The sequence below is a fragment of the Dendrobates tinctorius genome, unplaced genomic scaffold, assembly GCF_039654945.1.
Source record: "Dendrobates tinctorius isolate UK_male_01 unplaced genomic scaffold, ASM3965494v1 ptg000007l, whole genome shotgun sequence".
NCBI lineage: Eukaryota > Metazoa > Chordata > Amphibia > Anura > Dendrobatidae > Dendrobates > Dendrobates tinctorius.
In genome coordinates this window covers 26,998,603-27,022,079 of record NW_027361675.1, presented here as the reverse complement: position 1 = coordinate 27,022,079, position 23,477 = coordinate 26,998,603, and the positions used below count along the sequence as shown (strand labels likewise).

Genomic DNA, 23,477 nt, shown 5'->3' with positions numbered 1-23,477 from the left:
CGAGACGGAGTACGAGCACGGAGCGTGTGCAGACGCACGACAGAGCAAAGTGCAAGGGCACAGAATAGAGGGAGCGACCCAGCAGACCAAGCAGCCATGCAGGGAAGCAACACAATACTCAGGCCCTGAGCATAGGAAGGGGCGGTCTGATATAGGGCATAGCACCTCCACTTCCGGGTCAGGACCAGGGAAGAACTTCCAGTTCAGTCCTCCAGGATCACAGGGAGCAGTCACATGATCAGGATTCCAGACATGCAGGGATGATTGCAGAACCAGTGCTGAAACCTAGGCAGGTCACATGATCAGAATTCCAGACATGCAGAGATGATAGCAGAACCAGTGCTGAAACCTAGGCAGGTCACATGATCAGAGTTCCAGACAAGCAGAGATGAATGCAGAACCAGCCTCTGCTGGAACATAGGAAGGACACATGATCAGGGGTTGTAGACATGATGAGACGATCACAGAAGGCAGAGCAAAAACGCAGGCATCCCGCAGCTCAACAGTCATGAGGTGAGTGTGCACACTGCTCTAGGGAACATGCAGGATAGCAGACATGAGATGCGCGTGCACACCGCTCCAGGGGTCATGAGGCAAAACAGACATGACGGACATGACGAGCATGACAATTTGGATACGGACATACTGTATATGTAGTTTCCAGTTTTCTTGCAATATTATTGGATTATAAAGTGAAGCATTACAATGATGCTATTGGTAGTTGAGAACTTTGCATAATTAAGCAAAATATTATAAAAGAAGTGACTAAAATAAAGGGGACTGGTGATCTGTCTTGATCCTCCCGTACAGTGACCCCCGTCTCCGTGTGGTCATTCCCAGTTGCTTGCAACGTCCTGTGGATTAATTTGGAAATCACTGGATCAACCGTGAAGGGTTAATTTAACCCTCTTCCTATCAATATGAATGACATTTTATCACTAACATGAAGTACAATATGTCACGAGAAATCCATGTCAGAATCACCAGGATCCATGGAAGTGTTCCAGAGTTATTACCTCATAAAGGGACAGTGGTCAGAATTGTAAAAATTGTCCCAGTCATTAACGTGCAAACCACCCTCAGGGGGTAAAGGGGTTAAAAGACCATCCCTCGACCAAAACTGCCGCTAACTATAGACCTCTCTCTAATCTTCCTTTCGTCTCTAAACTCCTGGAACGCCTGGTCCAGTCCCGTCTTATCCGCTATCTCTGTGATAACTCTCTTCTCGACCCTCTACAATCCGGTTTCCACTCTTTACTGAAACTGCCCTCACTAAAGTCTCTAATGATCTACTAACAGCTAAATCTAATGGTCACTACTCCATGCTAATTCTCTTGGATCTCTCCACAGCATTGGACACTGTGGATCATCAGCTCCTCCTCACTATGCTACGCTCCATCGGCCTCAAGGACACCGTTCTCTCCTGGTTCTCCTCCTATCTCTCTGACCGCTCCTTTACTGTATCTTTTGCTGGTTCCTCCTCCTCTCATCTTCCCCTTACTGTTGGGGTTCCTCAAGGATCGGTCCTAGGCCCCGCCTCTTCTCTTTGTACACTGCCCCTATTGGTCAAACAATCAGTAGATTTGGTTTCCAGTACCATCTCTATGCTGATGACACCCAATTATACACTTCTTCTCCTCACATCACGCCTGCCTTTTTGGGAAACACCAGTGATTGTCTTAGGCTGAGTGCAGACGGACTATTTGGCCCTGCGGATTTTTCCACGCAGAATGGAAGAAATCCGCAGGTCAAATGACCTGCATTTTTCCTGCGGATTTCTTCCATTTTTCCTGCGGTTTTTGTGCGGTTTTCCATTGCGGTTTTCCCCCTGCGGATTTGGTGACGGGAGATGGAAAACCGCACAAAAGAAGTAACATGCTGCGGATTTTGTACCGCGGGAAAACCGCACGGGAAAATCCGCAGCGTCTGCACAGCGTTTTTTTTACATTGATTTTAAGGCTACTGTACATCACAATGCAGAAATGCAACGTTTCTGCGTGGTAAAATCCGCTGCGGAACCGCTGCAAATCTGCATCGTGTGCACACAGCCTTACCGCTGTCTCTAACATCACGTCCTCACTATATCTGAACCTGTCAAAAACTGAACTCCTTATGTTTCCTCCCGCTACTAATGTACCTATACCCGACATTGCCATTTCCATGTGTGGTTCCACCATTATTCCCAGCAACATGCCCGCTGTCTTGGGGTTATACTTGACTCCGAGCCTTCATTCACCGCCCACATCCGATCACTGGCTCGCTCCTGTTATCTGCACCTCAAAAACAGTTATAGAATTCGACCATTTCTTACTTTCGGCTCTGCAAAAACTCTTACTGTTTCTCTTATTCATTCTCGTCTCGACTATTGTAACTCTCTTCTAATCGGTCTCCCTCTTACCAAACTCTCCGCTCTTGAATCTGTCCTGAATGTTGCAGCCAGGATCATATTCTTCACCAATGGTTATACCGATGTCTCTACCTTGTGCCAGTCATTACACTGGCTACCCATCCACTCCAGAATCCAGTATAAACTTATTACCCTCACCCACAAAGCCCTCTATGGCTCCGCACCACCCTACATCACCTCCCTCGTCTCAGCCTACCACCCTACCCGTGCCCTCCGTTCTGCTAATAACCTGAGGTTAACATCCTCAATAATCAGAACCTCCCACTCCCGCCTCCAAGACTTTTCACACGCTGCACCAATTTTTTGGGATGCACTACCCAGGTTAATTCGATTAATCCCAATCCCCAGTTTTAAGCGTGCCCTAAAATCACATTTGTTCAGACTGGCCTGCCATCTCAGTGCATTAACCTAACTATCCCTGTGTTGCCCATTCAAAATTTGTACCATAGCCAGGTTCCTCGCATCATGTTTTCACACGCTTTATGCATTTAATAGCCCTCTGTGTCTATACTGTTACATATTTAGGCTGATAACTGGTTCATGCAGCATTACATGAACACCTGATTCTTACACTATGGCTTTCTGAACAACAAAAGCAATTGTTACCATCCACCTTCCGTGTCTCCCCTTTTTCCTCGTAGACTGTAAGCTTGAGAGCAGGGCCCTCACTCCTATTAGTATCTGTTTTGATCTATTTATTGTTATGCTGTAATATGTATTGTCTGTGCAAGTCCCCTCTAAAATGTAAAGTGCTGCAGAATATGTTGGCGCTACAGAAATAAAATTATTATTTATAGCACACCCTTTAGTATATCCTGTACTCCTTTGTTATGTATAGCATATAGTATATAGCATGTGTTATGTATATTTTCTGGTGTATAGCACTGTCCCTTAGTACATGGCAGTCACTCATTATGTAAAGCACTGTCTCTAACATAGCACCCTCTCTCCTTATGTACAGCACCTGCTCTTATTATGTAAGGTGCCATCCCTTATTACATAGGGTCATCTCTTGGTATGTATAGCATTGTCCCTTATTACATAGCACTTCCTCTTGTTATTGTTATCCACAGGGGCCTCTTTATTACATAGAATCATAGAATGTTTGAGTTGGAAGGAAACTCCTGGGTTATCTGGTCCAACTAAACCATCCCTGACAGATGTCTGTCCAGCCTCCGATTGAAGAGCCATCTCTAGTTATATGTAATACAATGTTGATGCTGCGGATTGTGACCAGACCGGTCCATCTGCCGCCTCCATGAGAAGCGCAGGTTTCCTCACATAGCATGTGTAGCTTTCTCAACATCCAAGACAGGGGCCCAGGCACACTTCTCCCACATGGGCCCCAAGCTGTCAGTGATGCAATGTATGAGGCAGAGTCTAGCCATCCAGGTTCCAGGGCTCGCAGCACCTGTAATTGATAAGTGCGCTGACCCCGCCCCAGCCTGGCACATATGTGACCATCTTTGGTAACAGAACGAGCCTCGAGCTCCCGATTATGTCATCCGCTTGACCACGTCACGGCTTGATCTTCCTTATCTCTATGACAACAGCCCGCAGCCCGAGAATGTAAGGCGATCGCTCCCGCCATCTTTAAATTGGGCAACAGACACGTGCAGTAAAAAGCAGTAATGAGCCCTATGCCGCAGTGCATACAGCCCCATACACACAGTGAAATAACCGACAACTATAGCGCCTCACTGCCAGAATTGCTGCAGGGAGCGGAGGACCGCATTACTACAGCGGAACAGAGCCGCGGGTTCGGGCGCTACCAGGCCCCGCCCACAGGGTGTCACGGAAGTGATTTCCCGCGGCGCATACTGGGAGGTGACTGCCGGAAGTGGGGCAGAGAGAGGCAGCGGCGGAGGTGAGCAGGGCGGGGCTCCTGTGGGGACCGGTACGGTTTGCCGGTATGGCTTTGGCTTGTGTGCCGCTTAAGGTTGCCTCGGCTGTGTGTGGAGGGCGCAGGTTGGCGGCATTGTCCGTGTGAATGAGCGTCTCCGTGCTCTGCGGAGTGTTCCATCTCTGGGAGAGGCTACTTCAGCCTGACTGGTGGTCTTCAAGGGATAAGTGACAGGAGTGTGTGAGCCTGTCAGCCCCATGTCAGGGCACTTACTGGGGGCTGCAGGTGTGGCTGGGAGTCCCGGCAGCAGTGATCTGCCGTCCTCACTATGGAGAGACTAGAGATTGCCCACTATCCTAGCTCTAATGTGTGACCACTCCTGTGAAGAACCTGTCACCAGGTGAAGAGCGCAGGCTGCCCCTCGTTCTTTTTGCGCAGGCTGCCCCTCGTTCTTTTTGCGCAGGCTGCCCCTCGTTCTTTTTGCGCAGGCTGCCCCTCGTTCTTTTTGCGCAGGCTGCCCCACGTTCTTTTTGCGCAGGCTGCCCCACGTTCTTTTTGCGCAGGCTGCCCCACGTTCTTTTTGCGCAGGCTGCCCCACGTTCTCTTTGCGCAGGCTGCCCCACGTTCTCTTTGCGCAGGCTGCCCCACGTTCTCTTTGCGCAGGCTGCCCCACGTTCTCTTTGCGCAGGCTGCCCCACGTTCTCTTTGCGCAGGCTGCCCCACGTTCTCTTTGCGCAGGCTGCCCCACGTTCTCTTTGCGCAGGCTGCCCCACGTTCTCTTTGCGCAGGCTGCCCCACGTTCTCTTTGCGCAGGCTGCCCCTCGTTCTCTTTGCGCAGGCTGCCCCTCGTTCTCTTTGCGCAGGCTGTCGTCCTCCTTTTACTCTCGCTGCTCGAGATTGCTCCATTGATTTCTTTTTAATCCGCCATACTGTTCCAGAGATCTGAACCCTTTTATTCATTTTATTTAGTGCTATTCTCTCTGGACTTTATGGAGGGGGACATTGCTTGCAGAATTCTCTGGGGGCTGTCTTTAGGGTGTTCTGCATATCTTCCTTGAGTTATAGATTAGTCATTGTAGCGCCACATGTGAACTGTATGAATTAAAGTCCCTTGTCGTATCCATATTTTTTGTGCATGTCATCAAATAAATGGGGAAGACACTGTACAAGTGCAGAACTTTGGTTACTTTGCTTGCACAAGGACAAGCTTACGGCATGTGCTAGGTTACGGCCTTGCTGCCGAACATGTGTAGTCCATGGATGACCTTGAAGTGCCATATGCTTCAATCAAAAGTCCCGTGGAGGCTCTGACGAAGATTTAGGCTGGGGCTACGTGGTCACTTCAGGTGCGAGTTAGGTTCTGCCACTGCTACATTCAAGCATAGTGCGAGTCAATTGGGTCGTATTGCTATGCGCAAGGTCACCACAACAAGCCAATCTCAACAGCATTGTGCTGCAGTGTAATGGCACGCAGCTATCTGGCTGGGCAACCATTGTAGCCCCGGACTTAACAGGACACGTAAGCGGATCCTTTGCGTGTGACGCAGGAGTGTTTCATAGGTCAAGTCAGAGCTGATGCTGCTCTGCAAGTCACTAATCTCTGCAACATTGTAAAGATCTTTTCAGTTCAAACAAGGTGGTGGCAATGGATTATAGAGGAATCCTGGTGCCAGGTTCCCTTTAAAGTTGGATAGTGATAAATCTCCAATGTATTACTCCTGATAAAGCTCAATGATTATCTGCAATTATCATGGATGGATCTCTGCTCCAATCTTACCATTGTGTCCGGTAATCCCAGCCATTTATGTACCTGCTACTATTTAGTCCTCTAGGATTTTTTCCATTTTAGAGCTGCAACCTCCCCAATTATTGATTTAGTGACAAGGGAGTTTGATATAACAGTCACTGAGCAGTATGATGGGAGTGCTTATCGTACTTGATTTGAACCATGAAAGTAAAAGGCGGTGTTTGCATTTGTGGAATACCTCGGGATCTGCTCCGACCTGCTCAGTCACTTCCTGTAGTACTGATATAGGCTGCCTGCGGCACTGGCTGCAATACTTAGACTTCCGCATTCAGAGCAGCAGTCTCAGTATTACATACTCTAGTCTTTGAAACATCCTTGTAGATCTTCCGGAAAGCAGGTTTTTCCAAGTGTCTATTTCATTTAATTTTTTTTGAATATGTTCCATTGTTTTACAGTTATTCTTTTTGCTATCATTCCATTAGGTTGTAAATCATGGCGGACCTGCAAAGCCTAGTTCAGCGTCTGGAGACGGCAGTGGGAAAGCTGGAGCTTTTTGCAGGAGGTTCAGGCGCTGGACCTTGTGCCGCAGGTGAGGACGTTGATGTCTTATCGCCATAAAATATTAATAGACTTATCATTCACTTAACTTCTTTCTTGTGTGATTTTACTGTAGACACGGCACAGTTTGTTCAGGCCTATGATGCTCTCATTAGTGGAGCAGTAGGAGAATTTCTGAAAATCAGCAAAGATATAGGTGGAGATGTGGAGAAGCAGGTGAGTGTAACTGAACCCATGTATAGAGTTTCCTGGGCCACTTTTACATTTGTGTATGTTGGTCAGCAGTTTGCATCACTATTTGTAAGCCAAAATCTAGAGTGGAACCTATGGGGAAAAAATAATGAAAGAGCTGCTCCTCTTCCATTTCTTCTTCATACTCCAGGTTTTGGCTTACAAATGCTTTATGCCAAAAACTGCTGAAATATGTGATTAAAATATACTGTATGTCAGCCATGATGAAGGGAGAAGTCCAGAGTGTTGGCAATGAATGCATAGGGGTATTCTCCATTAGTCTATAGGAGCTGAGGGAAACACTAAAGCTATGTTCACAGTTCATTTTTTTTGCAACATTTTTTGGGTGCGGAATACATGTCTGATTTGTCTACAGTACATGTTTAACAAAGTTAGTTTTATTCACTGAAAACGTTGCAAAAACGCAGCAAGACCTGGGTGAAAAACTCTGAAAGAATTGACATGTTGCAGATTTTAAAAACGTTGCCATGCTCAGTTTAAGACAGGGAAAAAAAACATTCACGTGCATGAGAAATTTCTGAAATCTGATAGCTTTTGCTGGTATTGTAAAATGCAACTTTTCTGCAGGAAAAAAAACAGTACAAAAGTGCTGCATATAAATGTAGCATAAAGCCATGTTCCCAGATAGCACAAACAATACACTTTTTCCACTGCATTTTGTTTGCAGAAAATCTGTTGCATTTAACAGTTCAAGCAAATTGGGTGTGATTATCATGAAAGCTCATGCCTTGCTGCACACTTTCCCTTTTTTGGTTTCTATGGGGCTTCTGAAAAAAATACATGTAAAAAATGTACCTTATTTTGAGGGCGATAAACGCACCCAAACTTTTTGAAAATAGGAAAAATATATTTTTTTTTTAATAAAATGGTGGTCTGTCTTATAGTACGAATTTACAGGAGGGTAGGGTGGCAGCGGAGCAGGGGTTACAGAAGTCAGGGCCGTTTCTACAGGAAGCTGGTGGTGGCAGGAGTAGGGCAATGCTGCAGGCCCTTGGCTGGGAGGAGGGGGTGTCCTGGCGGTGTGAGGCTGAGGGCCCTGGGCTTTCTGAAAATGTTGGAGGTGAGTCCCCCGCACCCGCAATGGATTTCTTGGCTGTGGGCTTTAAAAAAAAAAAAAAAAAGAGGAAAAAAAAATGCGCGGATTGAGATATCAGGAGCAGAGATTAGCCTGTGATACCCCCCTCCCACTGGTAAGCTACACTTGGATTATAAGACTCGCATCTTATAATCTGAAAAAAACGGTAATTGTGTTAAGTGCAGATTCCCGGCGAAAGGTGAAAACACAAAATGGAGACTTTTTTTTTATTAATGCAGACAGCGTCTGAAAACCAGCCGCATTTTTGAACATTTATGTGCATATCCAATATATGAATATAACATATTTTCTTTGCCTAAGAACTAAAGTATGGAAATGTTATAGGTGTGTTATAGGTCTTGTATGAAATGCCTTTTGCAAGATGTATTTTCATGGGGTAGATAAGGAAATGAGTGCAGTGAGCTATAATTATGGATGCACTTGTGGGGGTGGTGAGCAAGATTTATATCTCCCTATTCACATATTGACTTACGGGAACAAATGTTGTTGATGGAGAAACCTCGCTAAGCCCCCTTGGTGGATCTCTGTTGCGGTCTCGGTAAAATGCTGTAGCACTGTGTTGTAGATTGTTCATGGTGACCTGTGATAGACTCTGTGGCCTGCAGACTGATGGTGCACTCAGGTACTTTTATTAGCTTTCAGAAATGATGGCGAACAATAACTTTTCCCATTCTTATTTCTTTAGGCTGGTTTGTTGCTTGCGGGCCTAAACATACAACGGGATATTTTGGCTAAAGCATCTCAGTTTCAGCAGCCAGACGAGGTATGCTACATTTGACACAATATTTCCTGTCTTGCATGTCAGTATTTCCTGTTCATGCTCTGTTCCTTGTTTCCAAACCTTTTGTGTGTAAGTGTTGCACATATTCTGTTTTCAATGGCACGACTATTAAGAATGAAATTTACATATGTTGTAAATTTTCATGGTAATCCACCCAATAAATACATTTTTTAAGTGCCATTGACTTATCACATACCAGATCTGTTTTCAAAATGTAAGTACCTAAATATGCTGCCCCATGTCAGGGCAGCATATTAAAGAACTGTCAGTCCTTGTACGAGCCAAAATGGATAATTGCAACAGAGGACACATTATTGAATAGTAATGAGGGTAAATAAGTTACTCCCACACCTTAAGGGGGTTTTACACTAAGCGATATCGCTAGCAATATCGCTAAAACGTCACTGGTTTTGTGACGTTATAGCGATATTGCTAGTGATATCGCTATGTGTGATACTTGCCTCCGACCGGCTCCCCCGCTGTTCATCGCTGATCGCGCGAGAATGTCCGGCTCCATTTCTCGTCGGGCGCTTCCTGCTGTGACGACGAGCGACGCGTGGAGGCGGGCGGGAGGACGTCTGGATTGCTGTATGTGAAAGGTAAGTATCGTGCGCTGCGTCGCTGCTGCATCGCTGTGAGATCTTTCTGTATGAAAGCTCACTAGCGATCATTTAGCGATGCACTAGCGATCCTGACCGGGTCGGATCGCTGGTCGGATCGCTGGTGCATCACTAAATGTAAAAGGGCCTTTACTGTCCAGTCCATGTTATTCCAAGAGGATTTAATCTGTGGAAATGCTCCACATGTGTGCGGGGACTTTCCTCAGTACATACACCAAAGTTGTACAAGAGCAGCATATTTAGGGGACAGATCCACTTTGCCAGGCAGATTTCTAGCCTCTCGTGACTCAATACAGTTGTATGCTTGAATTTTGCATGTATCAAGTAGTCAGAGCCAGATATTTGTACCTCCCCTCAATGGAAATGGAATACCATTCAGCAGTAATCTTATTGATGTCCTGTTGTTCCACTACTATAGTAAAGCCTAATGAATAATTCAGTTGTTTTATTTTTGTTTGCTAATTGTACATATATCTCGTAAATAATGCAGAACCTTTCAACTCCATTTAGGGAAATTATAGTGTAGGTGAAATTGTCATTTCCTCTTTAGTGAGAACATGTCACAATTAAAACAAAAAAAAACCTGTAATACTAAATCTATCTTTTTTTTTTTTTTTTGTGTATCCTATAGAAAGATCTTTCTGCACTCTTGGCTCCTCTGTCCAAACAGATTCAGGCTGTTCAAGACTTCAGAGAGAAAAATAGGACAAGCAAACAATTCAATCATCTTTCCGCCATCAGCGAAAGTGTTCCTGCTCTTGGATGGGTAGCAATGGTGGGTTGCAATGCATGCATTTTTTTCTCTAATCTCTGCTTCTTGCCTTTCATTTATTCTGATCTAGTGCAGAAATGTTTTGTGTGGGTGTTTATATGTCCCCCCCCCCCCCCATTGCTTTAGAATGACTAGCATTGTGTAAATGAATTACTCTAAACACTGCCTTAGAATAGAGAACATGGGCTTTTAGAGAGAAAATATTTCTGTAAAGACGTAATTGTGGGGTGGGTTATCATGGCAGCCAGGGTCTAGCTGAAATCCCTCAATCCTGCCATCTTCGTGCTCCTATTAGATTTTTGTTGTACTACATGTTCCAATACTGTAATGAAGCAAGTTCAATTAAAAATGAAAAGAACTGCAAATTCCCACACACAAATGGAACTTGTGATGCTCAATCAACGGAAAATAAAGTTGAGGCCTCAGAAAATGGCAACACTAATCCAAGTTGAGTTTTAAACCCTTCCTTCCACTGCAGATTTTCATTTTTGCATTTCTATCTTTCTTACTCCTTCCTTGAAATAGCCATAACTTTTTTTATGATTTCTGCACGGACATGAGGACTTGACTTTTTGCCAGGCAAGATGTTTTTAATGACACTATTCACTTAAAGGGAATCTGTCACCCATTTTTAGTGATATCATGTAAATATATCATTCAATTGTGTGTCACATAAGGATTCTATTAGGACTTATGATTCCCCCTGACCCCGGACCTTTGATGCATAAATACCCTCTTTCTCTCGGTTGAGATGTATGTAAATCGGCGCGGTCCGATGGGCGGGGCTTATTCGCCTCCCCCTCCCTGTCTTGCTCTACGCATTTCTTCGTTCTTCCTGCGTTCACGTAGTTTTCCGCTCTTGCGCATTGAAAAGGCCTCCGGCTTTTCAGCATGCATCCGGCGTCCATGAAGAGCTTCCTGCATGTGAAGTCTTCCGGGGGCATAGATCGCACTGAAAAATGCCGGTGCATGCGCAGTACCAATTATATGCTGTGCACACAGCTGGGCAAAGCATACTGCGCAAGCGCCGGAGGCCTTTTCAATGCGCAAGCGTGGAAAAACTACCGCATCTGTGATATTCACAGATGAAGTTACGTTCAGCAAGCCAAGGGGGGGGGGGGGGAGAGAAGATGAATAAGCCCCGCCCATCGGACCGGACCGCAGCGATTTACATACCGTACATCTCAAACAAGATAAAAAAAAAGGTATTTATGCATCAAAGGTGCAGGGTCAGGGAGAATCAAAAGTCCTAATAGAGTCCTTATGTGACACACAATTGAATGATATCTTTACATGGTATCACTAAAAATGGGTGACAGATTCCCTTTAACAATATTCTGTAGTGTAAGGAAAAATGTAAAAAAAAAAAAAAAAAAAAAAAAAAGTGCAATGGAATGGTAAAAAAAGAAAACAACCTGCATTTTTGCCATCATTTTTGGGTGTTACTTTTGCAGTACACTGTACAGTACAAAATTACCTGGGAACATGATTCTCCAGGTCAGTAGGATTTACATAGATACCAAACTTTCAGGTTTTTTTTTTTTTTTTAATATATATTTTATTAGCTTAAAAAAATTAAACATTTTTTATTAATAAAAAAAAGTGTGTGGCACAAGAAGTGATTCATGTCCGTCATCGACTGGTGAGCTGATCACTGCTGTCAGAATAGTGTGTGTGTGTGTGTGGTAGTCTGCTTCTGAGTCTGCTACATGATGTAATGGTACGTCATGGAGCATAAAGGAGTTAAACTCAACAAACTTAAAGGGAACCTGTCGCCAGGTTTTCCCATATAAAGTAGGATCAACACCTGTACACCCTCATATTTGGCATTCTAGAATGCTGTATACAAGTCCCAAACGCGCTCTGCATAACACAAAAAGACCTTTTATTTTACTCGCCTATAGGGAAGCACGATCCGATGTCTGGTGTTTATCCGGTGCCTCCTCTTCTTACGATGGCCTTCCTTCTTGCTTTGTGTGGATGACACATCTGACGTCATCCACAGTGTCCACCATTTGGCAAAGTGGCAAAACTATTATCTGTTCACAGAAAAATAAAGTTATGGCTCTTGGAAGAAGTGAATATAAGAAAACAAAGGGCAAAAAAACAAAAAAAAAAATGTCCCTGTCTTTAAAGGAGTTGTATACTACTGGGCAATCCTAGCAGAAACAAGAAACGGGGGCACTACCGAACTATAAAGGGGATCCAACCTAGACCTATTACAGAGTAAGTGATTAACAAAGAAAAAAGAAATAGGCCACAAAGCAGGGGATCACCCTAGGCAGGAGATGAATAAAATTTGAATTGTTTATGCTATCTCCTGCCTAGGGTGATCCCCTGCTTTGTGGCCTATTTCTTTTTTCTTTGTTAATCACTTACTGGGCAATCCTAGCTTAATCATTTTAGGGCGCCAACTGTTTTTATTTCGATCTATAGCCACCACCTGCAGTGGCACTAGTCCAGTGATGTTTCGACCTCTGTCACCAGAGAGTGATGTGACTGTGTCAATGAGTGGCCGCTCAACAGCTAGTCTTGTCTGGCTCAACCCCTAGTCGACTTTTCCTAATATTGCAACAGATGATTGACAGGTCTCTTGACATGTACCACCACAAGCAGCACTGGGAAGAATCTGGGGCGAAACCAGCATAGGTATAGTCCCGGCCAGATATTCAAAGTATATTTTCTTTGAAATGCTGGAGCGTTTCAGAGAAATATATATACACGTGCAAATGTGCGGTCAGCAAAATACATGACATGTTCTCTTTATGTTGGGGTAGAAAATTTGAAAGGTTCTCTAAAGGGTGATTTATTATTGCAAAGTGCTGTTATCAGCATTTCCACTTGATTTTATCCTGGTGGTTTTATCTTCTACATTTGTGTTTTGTTTTTTCCTTCTCCACTTTTAAGGCTCCCAAGCCTGGTCCCTATGTGAAGGAAATGACTGATGCAGCTATGTTTTACACCAACAGAGTCTTAAAGGAATACAAGGATGTGTAAGTTGTTGTTTCAGTGATCTCCTATATCCAGAGCATATAACACACATAGAAACAGAAGTGATGTGTATTGGTTACCTTTCTGGGTTTCTGACAGTGATAAGAAACATGTTGATTGGGTCCGCTCATATCTGAGCATCTGGACAGAGCTGCAGACGTACATCAAGGAACATCACACAACTGGCTTAAGTTGGAGAAAGACTGTAAGTGCATTTCTTATTTCCTTAAATTTGTAGTGATATTTAAATAGTCCTTTACTTGATTGTTCAGAAATTGTGCATTGTCTTTTTCATTAGGGGCCAAAGGCGGGGCCTTCTACTTCTGCACCAAGTGCTCCATCAGCCCCCAAAGTTGGACCTCCTCCACCACCACCACCTGGAGGACCACCTCCCCCTCCCCCACCAGCCCCATCCTCAGCCTCTGTTCCAAGTGATGATTCCCAGGCTCGTTCACAGCTGTTTGCACAACTTAACCAGGGCGAGAATATTACTAGAGGTAAGAAGCCAGTGGTTATTTTTTATAATGTGCTAGATAATTGCAGCAGGTTGGAAGAAAAAAAGTATTAGGAATGACCCTGGAACGTAAGTGTACGAAATGGGAAAAAGTTGTTCAATTCATATACCATGAACACTATTTGCATATTACCATCATCAATATCTTTGCATGATACAATACCAATATTGCAAGAATATGCAAATTCAGATTAAGGCTGGATTTTCTTCAATGAAAGCCACAGCTAAAGAGGCGGTATGGGGTGGGGGACCTTAGAAGTTTACAGTATAAAGTACTATAGTGATAGACTATAAGTGTGGCTATTTCAGTATGTAGCTTGTCCAATAATGGAATTGGTGGTAGAGGATTTTCTATACATTTAAAGGAATTCTCCATAAGTAAATTCAGCACTGGGGGGTTAAAACAATAAGAGCATGCATACTCTTTTCTCGTTCGCCTCATTGGGGGACACAGGACCATGGGTGTTATGCTGTTATCACTAGGTGGACAAAAATTAAACTTAGAACAAATTAGCTCCTCCTCTCCAGTATACACCGTCCTGCCGGCTCTAATCGAACCAGTTCTTGCTTAGTGTATGTAGGAGGCACTTGGGTCTGGGATTCAGACCCCAACTTTATTTTCAATTTCTATTTTTCGTTTTTGATTCTTCCTTCACGGAGTAAAGGGGCGATGGGTCCCTTCAGGGTTCCGATCTCACCGAATCATCAACAGGCGGGAATGCGGAGTGTCGCCTCCCCATACCCCCTCCTGCACCCGTTTGAATGCCATGCCTGTGCTCATTTTAGGGGCGATGGGTCCCTCAAGATTCCGATCTCCCCACACCACCAACAGATGGGAACATGGAGTGTCACCTCAATGTACCCCCTTCTGGAGCCAGGCCTATAGCCAGACAATAGCCCTGTCCCATCCTAAGGGATTGAACCCATAGGATGTATAGAGGCCCCCAATGGCGTCCATGCAGCCCCAACTGCAACACCACTAATAGAAAGCAGATGATGGAAGGAGGCGGACAGCCCCTCTCCACCTCCCTGTCAAAGGGATGGTGGATTGAGGGTGAATTGTGACCAGCACACCTGCGGATCCGGCTCTGCTACATCTGCGCCTGCAGATCCAGCCTTGCTACAGCTTCTAGTAAACACAGCGTCCAGTGGCGGCAGAAGGGCTACTTCCAGGTGCAGAGAAGGTACTGGTCCTTTGGGGGGGGCGTCCGGCGGCATTTTTCACCGCTTTCGGCCCTCTCTCGCGCATCGGCCATGCCGCAAATTTAGTCCCCGGCTTTTGGCCGGACTAGGCCGCGTTTTTTCTTTAACTCCACCCACTGGGGCGGTTCCGCCCACGCTTCAGGCGCTTCTCATTCTAAACGAGAAGCGCCACTGCAAATCTCGGCGGCCATCTTCCTTGAATCTCAGCACGCACGTTTGAGATCCCGGTCTCCGGCAGCTGCGAGGCGCCGTCTGGACTGACACAGCAGCACTGACAGGAACGCTGTGAGACACGCGGACAGAGGGACATCATCCTTGGGGGCACACGACACAGGACCTGGGTAAGCTGCAAAGCTGAGCTTAATTCCTTCTCTGCAGTACTGCCCTACATTTTCTCCTAAGGGCACCATTTTACCAGGGGGTCCCAAGGGTACACTATGTCACAATCTAAGGCTAGTTTCACACTAGCGTTTTGGAGCGCAGCGACGGCCTGCGCACGGCCGCCGCTAAGCCGCGCCCCCGCCGGTAGCTCCGCCCACCGGCGCATGACGCTGCATGCGCCCTGCGTCCCCTATCTTTATCACAGGGGGCGCAGGCCGTGCGCAGTATGCGTTTGGCGGCGCATGCGTCTTTTTGACGGTGCGCCGACCTGCGCCAAACGCAACCTGCTGCATTTTGGTTGCGTCGGCGCACCGTCAAAAAGGCGCATGCGCCGCCAAACGCATACTGCGCACGGCCTGCGCCCCCTGTGATAAAGATAGGGGACGCAGGGCGCATGCAGTGTCATGCGCCGGTGGGCGGAGCTACCGGCGGGGGCGGGGCTTAGCGGCGGCCGTGCGCAGGCCGTCGCTGCACTCCAAAACGCTAGTGTGAAACTAGCCTCAGGCATCCAAGAAGGCTAACAAAACGGTGTTTTTCGCTTCATGTACCACTTGCAATACTTCGTTCCCCCGGGGCCACAATACTCCATTCTGCACAGCCTGTGACCCTGTATGCGTCCAGGAGCCCTCCTCCACTGCCGACCCTAGTGAACCTAGTTCCCCTTGAGTTTGCCACATCTCTGTCACAGTCTATGGCTTCTCTGGCCAAGGCAATAGTCTCTCCGGGATCCCTCCTCAAGTCAGGGCATCTGTTTGCCTGGTGCGGAGAGTTGCTCTGCTGTGCGGGAACCGTCGACCAGCAGGGGGTCGTTCTCATCAAAAAATGCACAGGGTTCTAGGAAACGGACCCATAGCACGTCCCCCGGGCACTCTTGTGCTTCGGCGTCCCCTCTCCAGGGGCTCGCAGCAAACACGACTCAGAATACGAGTCTGATGTGTCCATAGACCTGGACTCGCAGGACTATCAGGTGACAGTAGATTCCCTCGTCGAAGCAGTCAACAAGACTGAGGGTGGACGAGGACTCTGTGGCTATCCCAGGTCACGCAGTGTCTTTCAAAAGAACCAAACGTTCTCATAGGGTGTTTGTCAATCACCCCGAGTTTACGGACATTGTTCAGAGACATAGGAATCGGCCGGACAAACGTTTCACAGGGCAAAAGCCCCTTGAGACAAGATATCCCTTTGTTCCTGATCAAAGGAAAGATTGATAGTCTCCTTCAGTGGATCCTCCTGTATCGCGTCTTGCATCCAAAACCCTCATATCCTTGTCTGATGCCTCCTCAATCAAGAATCGCACTGACCGACAGATTGAAAACCTTGCTCGGTCAGTCTTTGAAACCCCTGGCTCTGCACTCTCTCCATCCTTTGCCACGATCTGGGTGGCTAAAGCTTTGGTCGCTTGGGCGGAGGCTCTGGCTAAAACCATTCAGGACAGTAATCTTCCCGAGGCAGCGAGTCTAGCTAACCAGATTTCTCGGGCCGGGGATTATGTGGTACACGCCTCGCTAGATGCGGACAACTGCACTGCAATGGCAACTGCGAAAGCCATCACCATCAAGAGGACATTATGGCTCAGAGTGGCGAGCTGATTCTGCTTCCAAAAAGTCCTTAACGTCTCTGCCTTACTAGAGCGGTCGCTTATTTGGAGAAAAACTGGATCAACTTATCGCTGACGCTACTTGAGGGAAAAGTAAATTCCTTCCCCAGCAAAGGCCCAGTCGGCTCTTTCAGAGTCAACAGCAAGTTTGGCTGTGGCCCTTTCGCGGCAACACGAGCTGGTTCTCTACGACTGGCTCGAGGCGTTCTCCACGTAGAGACTGGTTCCCAGGCCTCGTATAGACCCAGTCATTTCTGGAACAGCAGGCCAAAACAGTCTAGATCCAAAGGATCCAGATCCCATAGATTCTCTGCGCAATGACTTGTTGCGGTGTCCGGTGGGCACCAACAAGGTAGGCGTCGTCTGCTTTTGTTCCGTCAAGCCTAGCTCTCGGTCGTACATGATGAGTGGGTCAGGGACCTGGCTTCCTCCGGATACAAAAGTTTTCTCTCACCCTCCGACACAGTTTTTCCTTTCTTGTCCTCCCAAAACAGAGCGTCCTTTTACCGAGCCATAGACACGCTCCGCAAAGACGGAGTCATCTTCCCGGTTCCGCAAAACGAAAGGATCAAGGGGTTTTACTCAAACCTATTTGTGGTTCCGAAGGATGGAACAGTGCGGCCCATACTGGACCTAAAACTGTTAAACAAGTTTGTCAGAGTTCGAAACTTCAGAATGTAGTCCCACCGCTCGGTCACCACCTCGATGGAGAAGGGGGAGTTTCTCGCATCCATCGACATCCGGGATGCTTATCTTCATACTCCGTTGTTTTTTTTGTTTTTCTTTTTTCTTTCCCCCCTCACCAAAGATTCCTACGCTTTGCGTTGTCGTGGAACACTTCCAATTCACAACCTTGCTCTTCAGCCTCGCCACCGCCCCCAGAGTGTTCACCAAGGTCATGGCGGCCGTCATGTCCATTTTACACTCTCGGGGCATGGTGGTTTTACTATACCTAGATCTGCTAATCAAGGGACCATCTTTTCAGGCCTGCGAGGAATGCGTGAGTATCACTGTGGATACTCTGTATCGTCTGGGCTGGATGATAAACTTAAACAAGTCTTCTCTGATACCAGCTCAGCAGATATCCTTCTTGGGGATGATCCTACACACTTCCCGAGGGGTGGTGATTCTCCCTCCAGAAAAAGTCTCGGCCTTACAACGGGGAGCCCGGATGCTTTCCTGCTCTTTTCCTCACTCCATATGATTCGGCATGGGAGTACTGGGCAAGATGGTGGCAGCAATGGAGTCAGTTTTATTCACCCAGCTACACCTCTGTCCTCTGCAGCATGCGCTTCTGACAGCGTGGGACAGGAACCCATTCTCTCTCGACCGTCGATTCAGTCTGTCAGCGCGTCAGGCAGACCCTCAGGTGGTGGACATTGAGGTCTTCACTGGATTAGGGAAAATCCTTTCTCCCGGTACATTGGCTAGTGTTGACCACAGACACCATCCCTCTCGGCTGGGGAGCGGTCTACCGTCATCTCACGGCCCAGGGACGATGGTCCGCTCTGGAATCGCGTCTCTCCATCAACGTCCTGGAGAATACAAGCAGTCAGGTTGGCCCTTCTGCGGTTTCATCATCTTCTGACAAGTCGCCCCATCCGGATTCAATCGTACAACGCCATGGCGGTGGCATACATCAGTTGTCAGGGGGGCACCCGCAGCAGAATGGCTATGCTCGAAGTAGGTCACATTCTCCGATGGGCCAAGAGGAACCATTCGGTCATCTCAGCGGTTCACATCCTGAGCGTGGAGAATTGGGCGGCAGATTTTCTCAGCCGTCAGTGTCTTGCCTCGGGAGAGTGGTCCCTTCATGCGGAGGTCTTTCAGCATATTTGTGATCGCTGGGGGACGCCGGATGTCTATCTGATGGCCTCGAGGCTAAATGTCAAAGTTCCAGAGTTCATAGTTTGCTCTCGCGACCCAGTAACCATCAGGGCAGATACACTGGTTCTCCTGTGGCATCAGTTTCGTCTCCCTTACGTGTTTCCCCTGCTCCTGTTACTTCCGAGGGTCATCAGGAAGATCAGAGCGGAAGGGATTTCAGTGATCCTGGTTGCTCCGGATTGGCCACGCCGGGCATGGTACGTGGAACTAGTGTAACTCGTCGCCGACTTTCCCTGGCAGTTGCCGGATCACCCTGACTTGCTCTCCCAGGGCCCGATTTGCCACCAGAACTCAGGGGCCCAGTGTTTAACGGCCTAACCGTTGATTCCTGGGTTTTAACCCAAGCCGGGTTCTCCCAACAAGTGTTTTCCACCATGATTAGTGCTCAGAAGCCCGCGTCGATGCACATTTATCATCGCACCCGGAAGACTTTTTCTCATGGTGCAGAGATCGTGGACGTTCTCCCCTCGTTTTTTCCATTTCTTCCATTTTGGAATTTCTCTAGACCGGTCTGGAGTCAGGTCTAGCGCTTAGTTCGCTCAAGTGTCAGATTTCAGCTCTATCCCTCCTGTTCCAACGCAGGATAGCTACCAGATTACAGGTGAAGACCTTCATTCAGGGGGTTTCCCACGTGGTGCCCCCCTATAAAATGCCATTGGTTTCATGGGACCTTAATTTGGTCCAGGAGGTTCATTTCGAACTGCTGCATGACGTATCGCAGACTTTTCTTTCCTGAAAAGTAGCCTTTCTTGTTGCGGTGAGATCGATCAGACGGGTCTCTGAGTTGGCGGCCCTGTCGTGCCGAGCTCCTTTCCTGATTTTCCAACAGGACAAGATAGTTCCTTCATCTGAACGAGGACATTGTTTTGCCCAGCACCAGTCCATCATATTGAAAGGGTCTCCACACACTGGATGTGGTGAAAGCTCATAGAAGGTACGTTTCGCGGACGCCGTCTTTCCGCAAGTCGGATGCCCTATTTGTGCTTCCAGCGGGGATTAAGGCGCACTCCACTCGGTCAGTGGGCACTTCTTGGGCTATTCGGCACCAGGCGTCGGCAGAACAGGTTTGCAAAGCTGCGACTAGGTCCAGCTTGCACTTTTGCAAAGCACTACAATATTCATTCTCTGGCATCTGCAGATGTGGCCCTTGGAAGATGGATACTGCAATCGGCAGTAACACATCTGTAGCCTACTGGTACATGGGGATTCAGCTGTTGTGTTGTTTCCCACCCAGGGACTGCTTTAGGACGTCCCATGGTCCTGTGTTTCCCAATGAGGCGAAGGAGAAACAGGGATTTTTGTGTACTCACCGTAAAATCCTTTTCTCCGAGCCAATCATTGGGAGACACAGCACCCTGATGGCTTGTGTTTGTTCTTTAGTTTGACATATTGTATTCTTGTTTGATAGTTATGAGCTCCTACTGCTTTTCCACTGAAGTGGTTCGATTTAAGCCAGCAGGAGGGTGTATACTGCAGAGGAGGAGCTAATTGGTTATATGTATACTTAGTGTCCTCCTAGTGGCAGCAGCATAACACCCATAGTCCTGTGTCCCCCAATGACTGGCTCGGAGAAAAGGATTTTACGGTGAGTACACAAAAATCCCTGTTTTCATGCTTGGCAGAGACTGACGGAGCTGAAGGTCAAGTGCATGGGGTGAGTATTCAATCTTTTATTTTAATCCCACTGCTGAATTCTCCTTTTCAGAGAACCCATTTAAGGTAGGTGCACACATGTTGTATAGGCATTAGATTTTTCAGGTGGAAAATCTGCTTCATGTTACAGTAGCAGCAGTTTATATCCGATTTCATAAAATTAAATCTACTCATTATGGAAAAAATCCACAGCGTAAATTGGCATTAGATTTGAAATCCAGCAGCAGAAAAGTCCCATGTACACCTACTCTTAAGGCCCTTTTACATTTAGCGATGCACCAGCGATCCGACCTGGTCAGGATCGCTGGTGCATCGCTAAATGATCGCTAGTGAGCTGCCACACAGGCAGACATCACAGCGATGCAGCAGCGACGCAGCGCACGATACTCACCTTTCACACACAGCGATCCTGACGTCGTCCTGCCCGCCTCCACGCATCGCTCGTCGGCGCCAGCAGGAAGCTGACGACGAGAAATGGAGCCGGACACTCTCGCGCGATCAGCGATGGACAGCGGGGGAGCCGGCCGGAGGTAAGTATCACACATAGCGATATCGCTATAACGTCACAAAATCGGTGACGTTATAGCGATATCGCTATGTGTAAAACCCCCTTTAGCCTTCAAGACAGTGGAAGTGCTGACCTGCCTCTCAGACAGAATTCAAGATAAATGGAGAGAGATGGGAGTGATGCTAGAGGGAGGAGAGGGTTTGATAGAGCTAGTGGAGTGATGAATTGAAAAGCTGAGCTACAGATACATTGAAGAGGCCCGAGAGGAAGATAGATCAGTTGTCCATCCGAAGTATGATGAAGGCATACACTTTGTTTAAATAGTTAATAAAGCTAGCCATGCATATGAAATGGCTGTCTGTGGAACAAACGTTTAGCTAACAGCTGTCTCACCTTACTTCTCATACACATCAGCGCTCATCCCGGGACAAGTGTGAGCTGCTAGCACACATATCTCCTTATCCATGAGAACAAAAGGATAAGCTGTTGAAACTCTACTGGCCTGATCTTTCTCTCTCCTGACATCTCTAGGGGGGCCTCGTACACATCAGATCGTCTGCCAGTCCTGTCAAAATTTGTGGGTTCAACCATTTTTTTATCGAATATGTATTGGGGGCCTTAAGGAATGAGCAAAGAAGAAAAAAATAATTTGTCCAGGTTGGGTTTCAGGAAGTGTAAGAATATAAATAGGACAGCTGTTCAGTCAAAACCTCTGGAGTAACAGAAAAAATGGCGGCACGTTGGCTGTGGATAGCAGTGTAGCCTTGCAGCGCTGGGGTCCTGGGTTCAAATCCCACCAAGGACATCTGCAAGGAGTTTGTACGTTCTCTGTATTTCTGTGGGTTTCCTCCCACAGTCTAAAGACGTACTAATAGGGAATGCAGATTGCGCACCAGTGGGGACAGGGAAGAGGACACATTTTGGGCCAGGGGCAAGACAACGTCACTGGTCTAAACCGTTAGTAATTTAAGAGCACACTGCCTTAAAGTGGTGTGCCTCCAAAGAGGGAGCATCCGAATAATCCTTTAAGTAAACTGACTAGAAACTTGAGCCTAATTCCAGTTTATAAGTGTGTTATTAAGAAGCAGTGTTAATAAAATGATATCCAGCAGCTTATTTCAATATCTGAGATCCATTGTGTATTTTAATAGTCCAAGTGTCCTCATTCTCAAAGAGCACATATACACACGTGGTCAAAATTGTTGGTACCCCTCGTTTAATGACAGAAAAACCCACAATGGTCACAAAAGTAATACTAAATCGAAAATCTATTAAAATGAACAAATATAAGTCAGACATTGCTTTTCAGCCATGCTTCCACAGAATTTTTAAAAAAAATAAAACTCCTGAAATAGGCCTGGACAGAAATGATGGTACCTTTAACTTAATATTTTAATGCACAACCGTTTGAGGCAATCAAACGATTCCTGTAACTGTCCATGAGACTTCTGCATTTCTCAGCAGGTATTTTGGCCCACTCCTCAAGAGCAAATTGCTCCAGTTGTCTCATGTTTGAAGGTTGCCTTTTCCAGACAGCATGCTTAAGCTCTTTCCAAAGATGCTCAATAGGATTTAGGTCAGGGCTCATAGAAGGCCACTTCAGAATAGTCCAATGTTTTCCTCTTAGCCATTCTTGCGTGTCTTTAGCTGTATGTCTTGGGTCATTATCCTGTTGCAAGACCCATGACCTATGACTGAGACCAAGCTTTCTGACACTGGGCAGCACATTTCTCTCTAGAATCCCTTGATAGTCTTGAGATTTCATTGTACCCTGCACAGATTCTAGACGCCCTGTGCCAGATGCAGAAAAGCAGTCCCAGAACATAAGAGCCTCCTCCATGTTTCACAATAGGGACAGTGTTCTTTTCTTGATATGCTTCATTTTTTTCATCTGTGAACATAGAGCTGATGTGCCTTGCCAAAAAGTTCCATTTTTGTCTCATCTGTCCATTGGACATTATCCCAGAAGCTTTGTGACTTGTGTCATAATGTAGTTTGACAAATGCCAGCCTTTTTTATGATTTTAATTTTTTTTTTCAACAGTGGTGTCCTCCTTGGTAGTCTTCCATGAAGTCCACTTTGGCTCATACAACGAAGGATGGTGTGATCTGACACTGATCCTTAAGTTTTTGAAGTTTACCTTTAATCTCTTTAGAAATTTTTCTGGGCTCTTTTGTTACCATTCGTATTATTTGTCTTTGATTTATCATCAATTTTCCTCCTGCGGCCACGTCCAGGGAGGTTGGCTACAGTCCCATGGAGCTTAAATTTCTGAATATGTGCAACTGTAGTCACAGGAACATCAAGCTGCTTGGAGATGGTCTTATAACTTTTACCTTTAAGGGTATGTGCACACATTGCGGATTTGGCCCTGCGGATCCGCAGCAGTTTTCCATGTGGTGTACAGTACCATGTAAACCTATCGAAAACAAAAACCGCTGTGGAAAATTCCACGCAGAAACGCAGCGGTTTATTTTCCGCAGCATGTCAATTCTTTGTGCGGAATATGCAGCGTTTTTACACCAATTCCAATATAGGAATCCGCAGGTATAATAACGCAAGCAAAATCCGCAGGGAATCCACAGGTAAAACGTAGGTCATTTTACCTGCGGATTCTGCAGAATCCACACGGAAAAATCTGCAATGGAATCAGCAACGTGTGCACAT

General features: G+C 46.6%; 1 protein-coding gene across 4 annotated transcripts in view; it reads left to right on the top strand.

Annotated features, from left to right (window-relative positions):
- The first annotated feature begins 4,121 nt into the window (after positions 1-4,121).
- The window catches only part of CAP1 (cyclase associated actin cytoskeleton regulatory protein 1), a 28,803-nt gene continuing 9,447 nt past the window's right edge, over positions 4,122-23,477 (top strand). The window contains exons 1-8 of one of the 4 annotated variants that reach the window (XM_073572936.1): positions 4,122-4,274; positions 6,480-6,586; positions 6,671-6,771; positions 8,589-8,666; positions 9,936-10,079; positions 12,984-13,069; positions 13,167-13,272; positions 13,366-13,564. In XM_073572936.1, coding sequence (XP_073429037.1) covers positions 6,490-6,586; positions 6,671-6,771; positions 8,589-8,666; positions 9,936-10,079; positions 12,984-13,069; positions 13,167-13,272; positions 13,366-13,564 — 811 coding nt within the window. In that variant the 5' untranslated portion in view covers positions 4,122-4,274; positions 6,480-6,489. The other 3 variants (XM_073572937.1, XM_073572939.1, XM_073572938.1) reach the window with 3 other exon arrangements.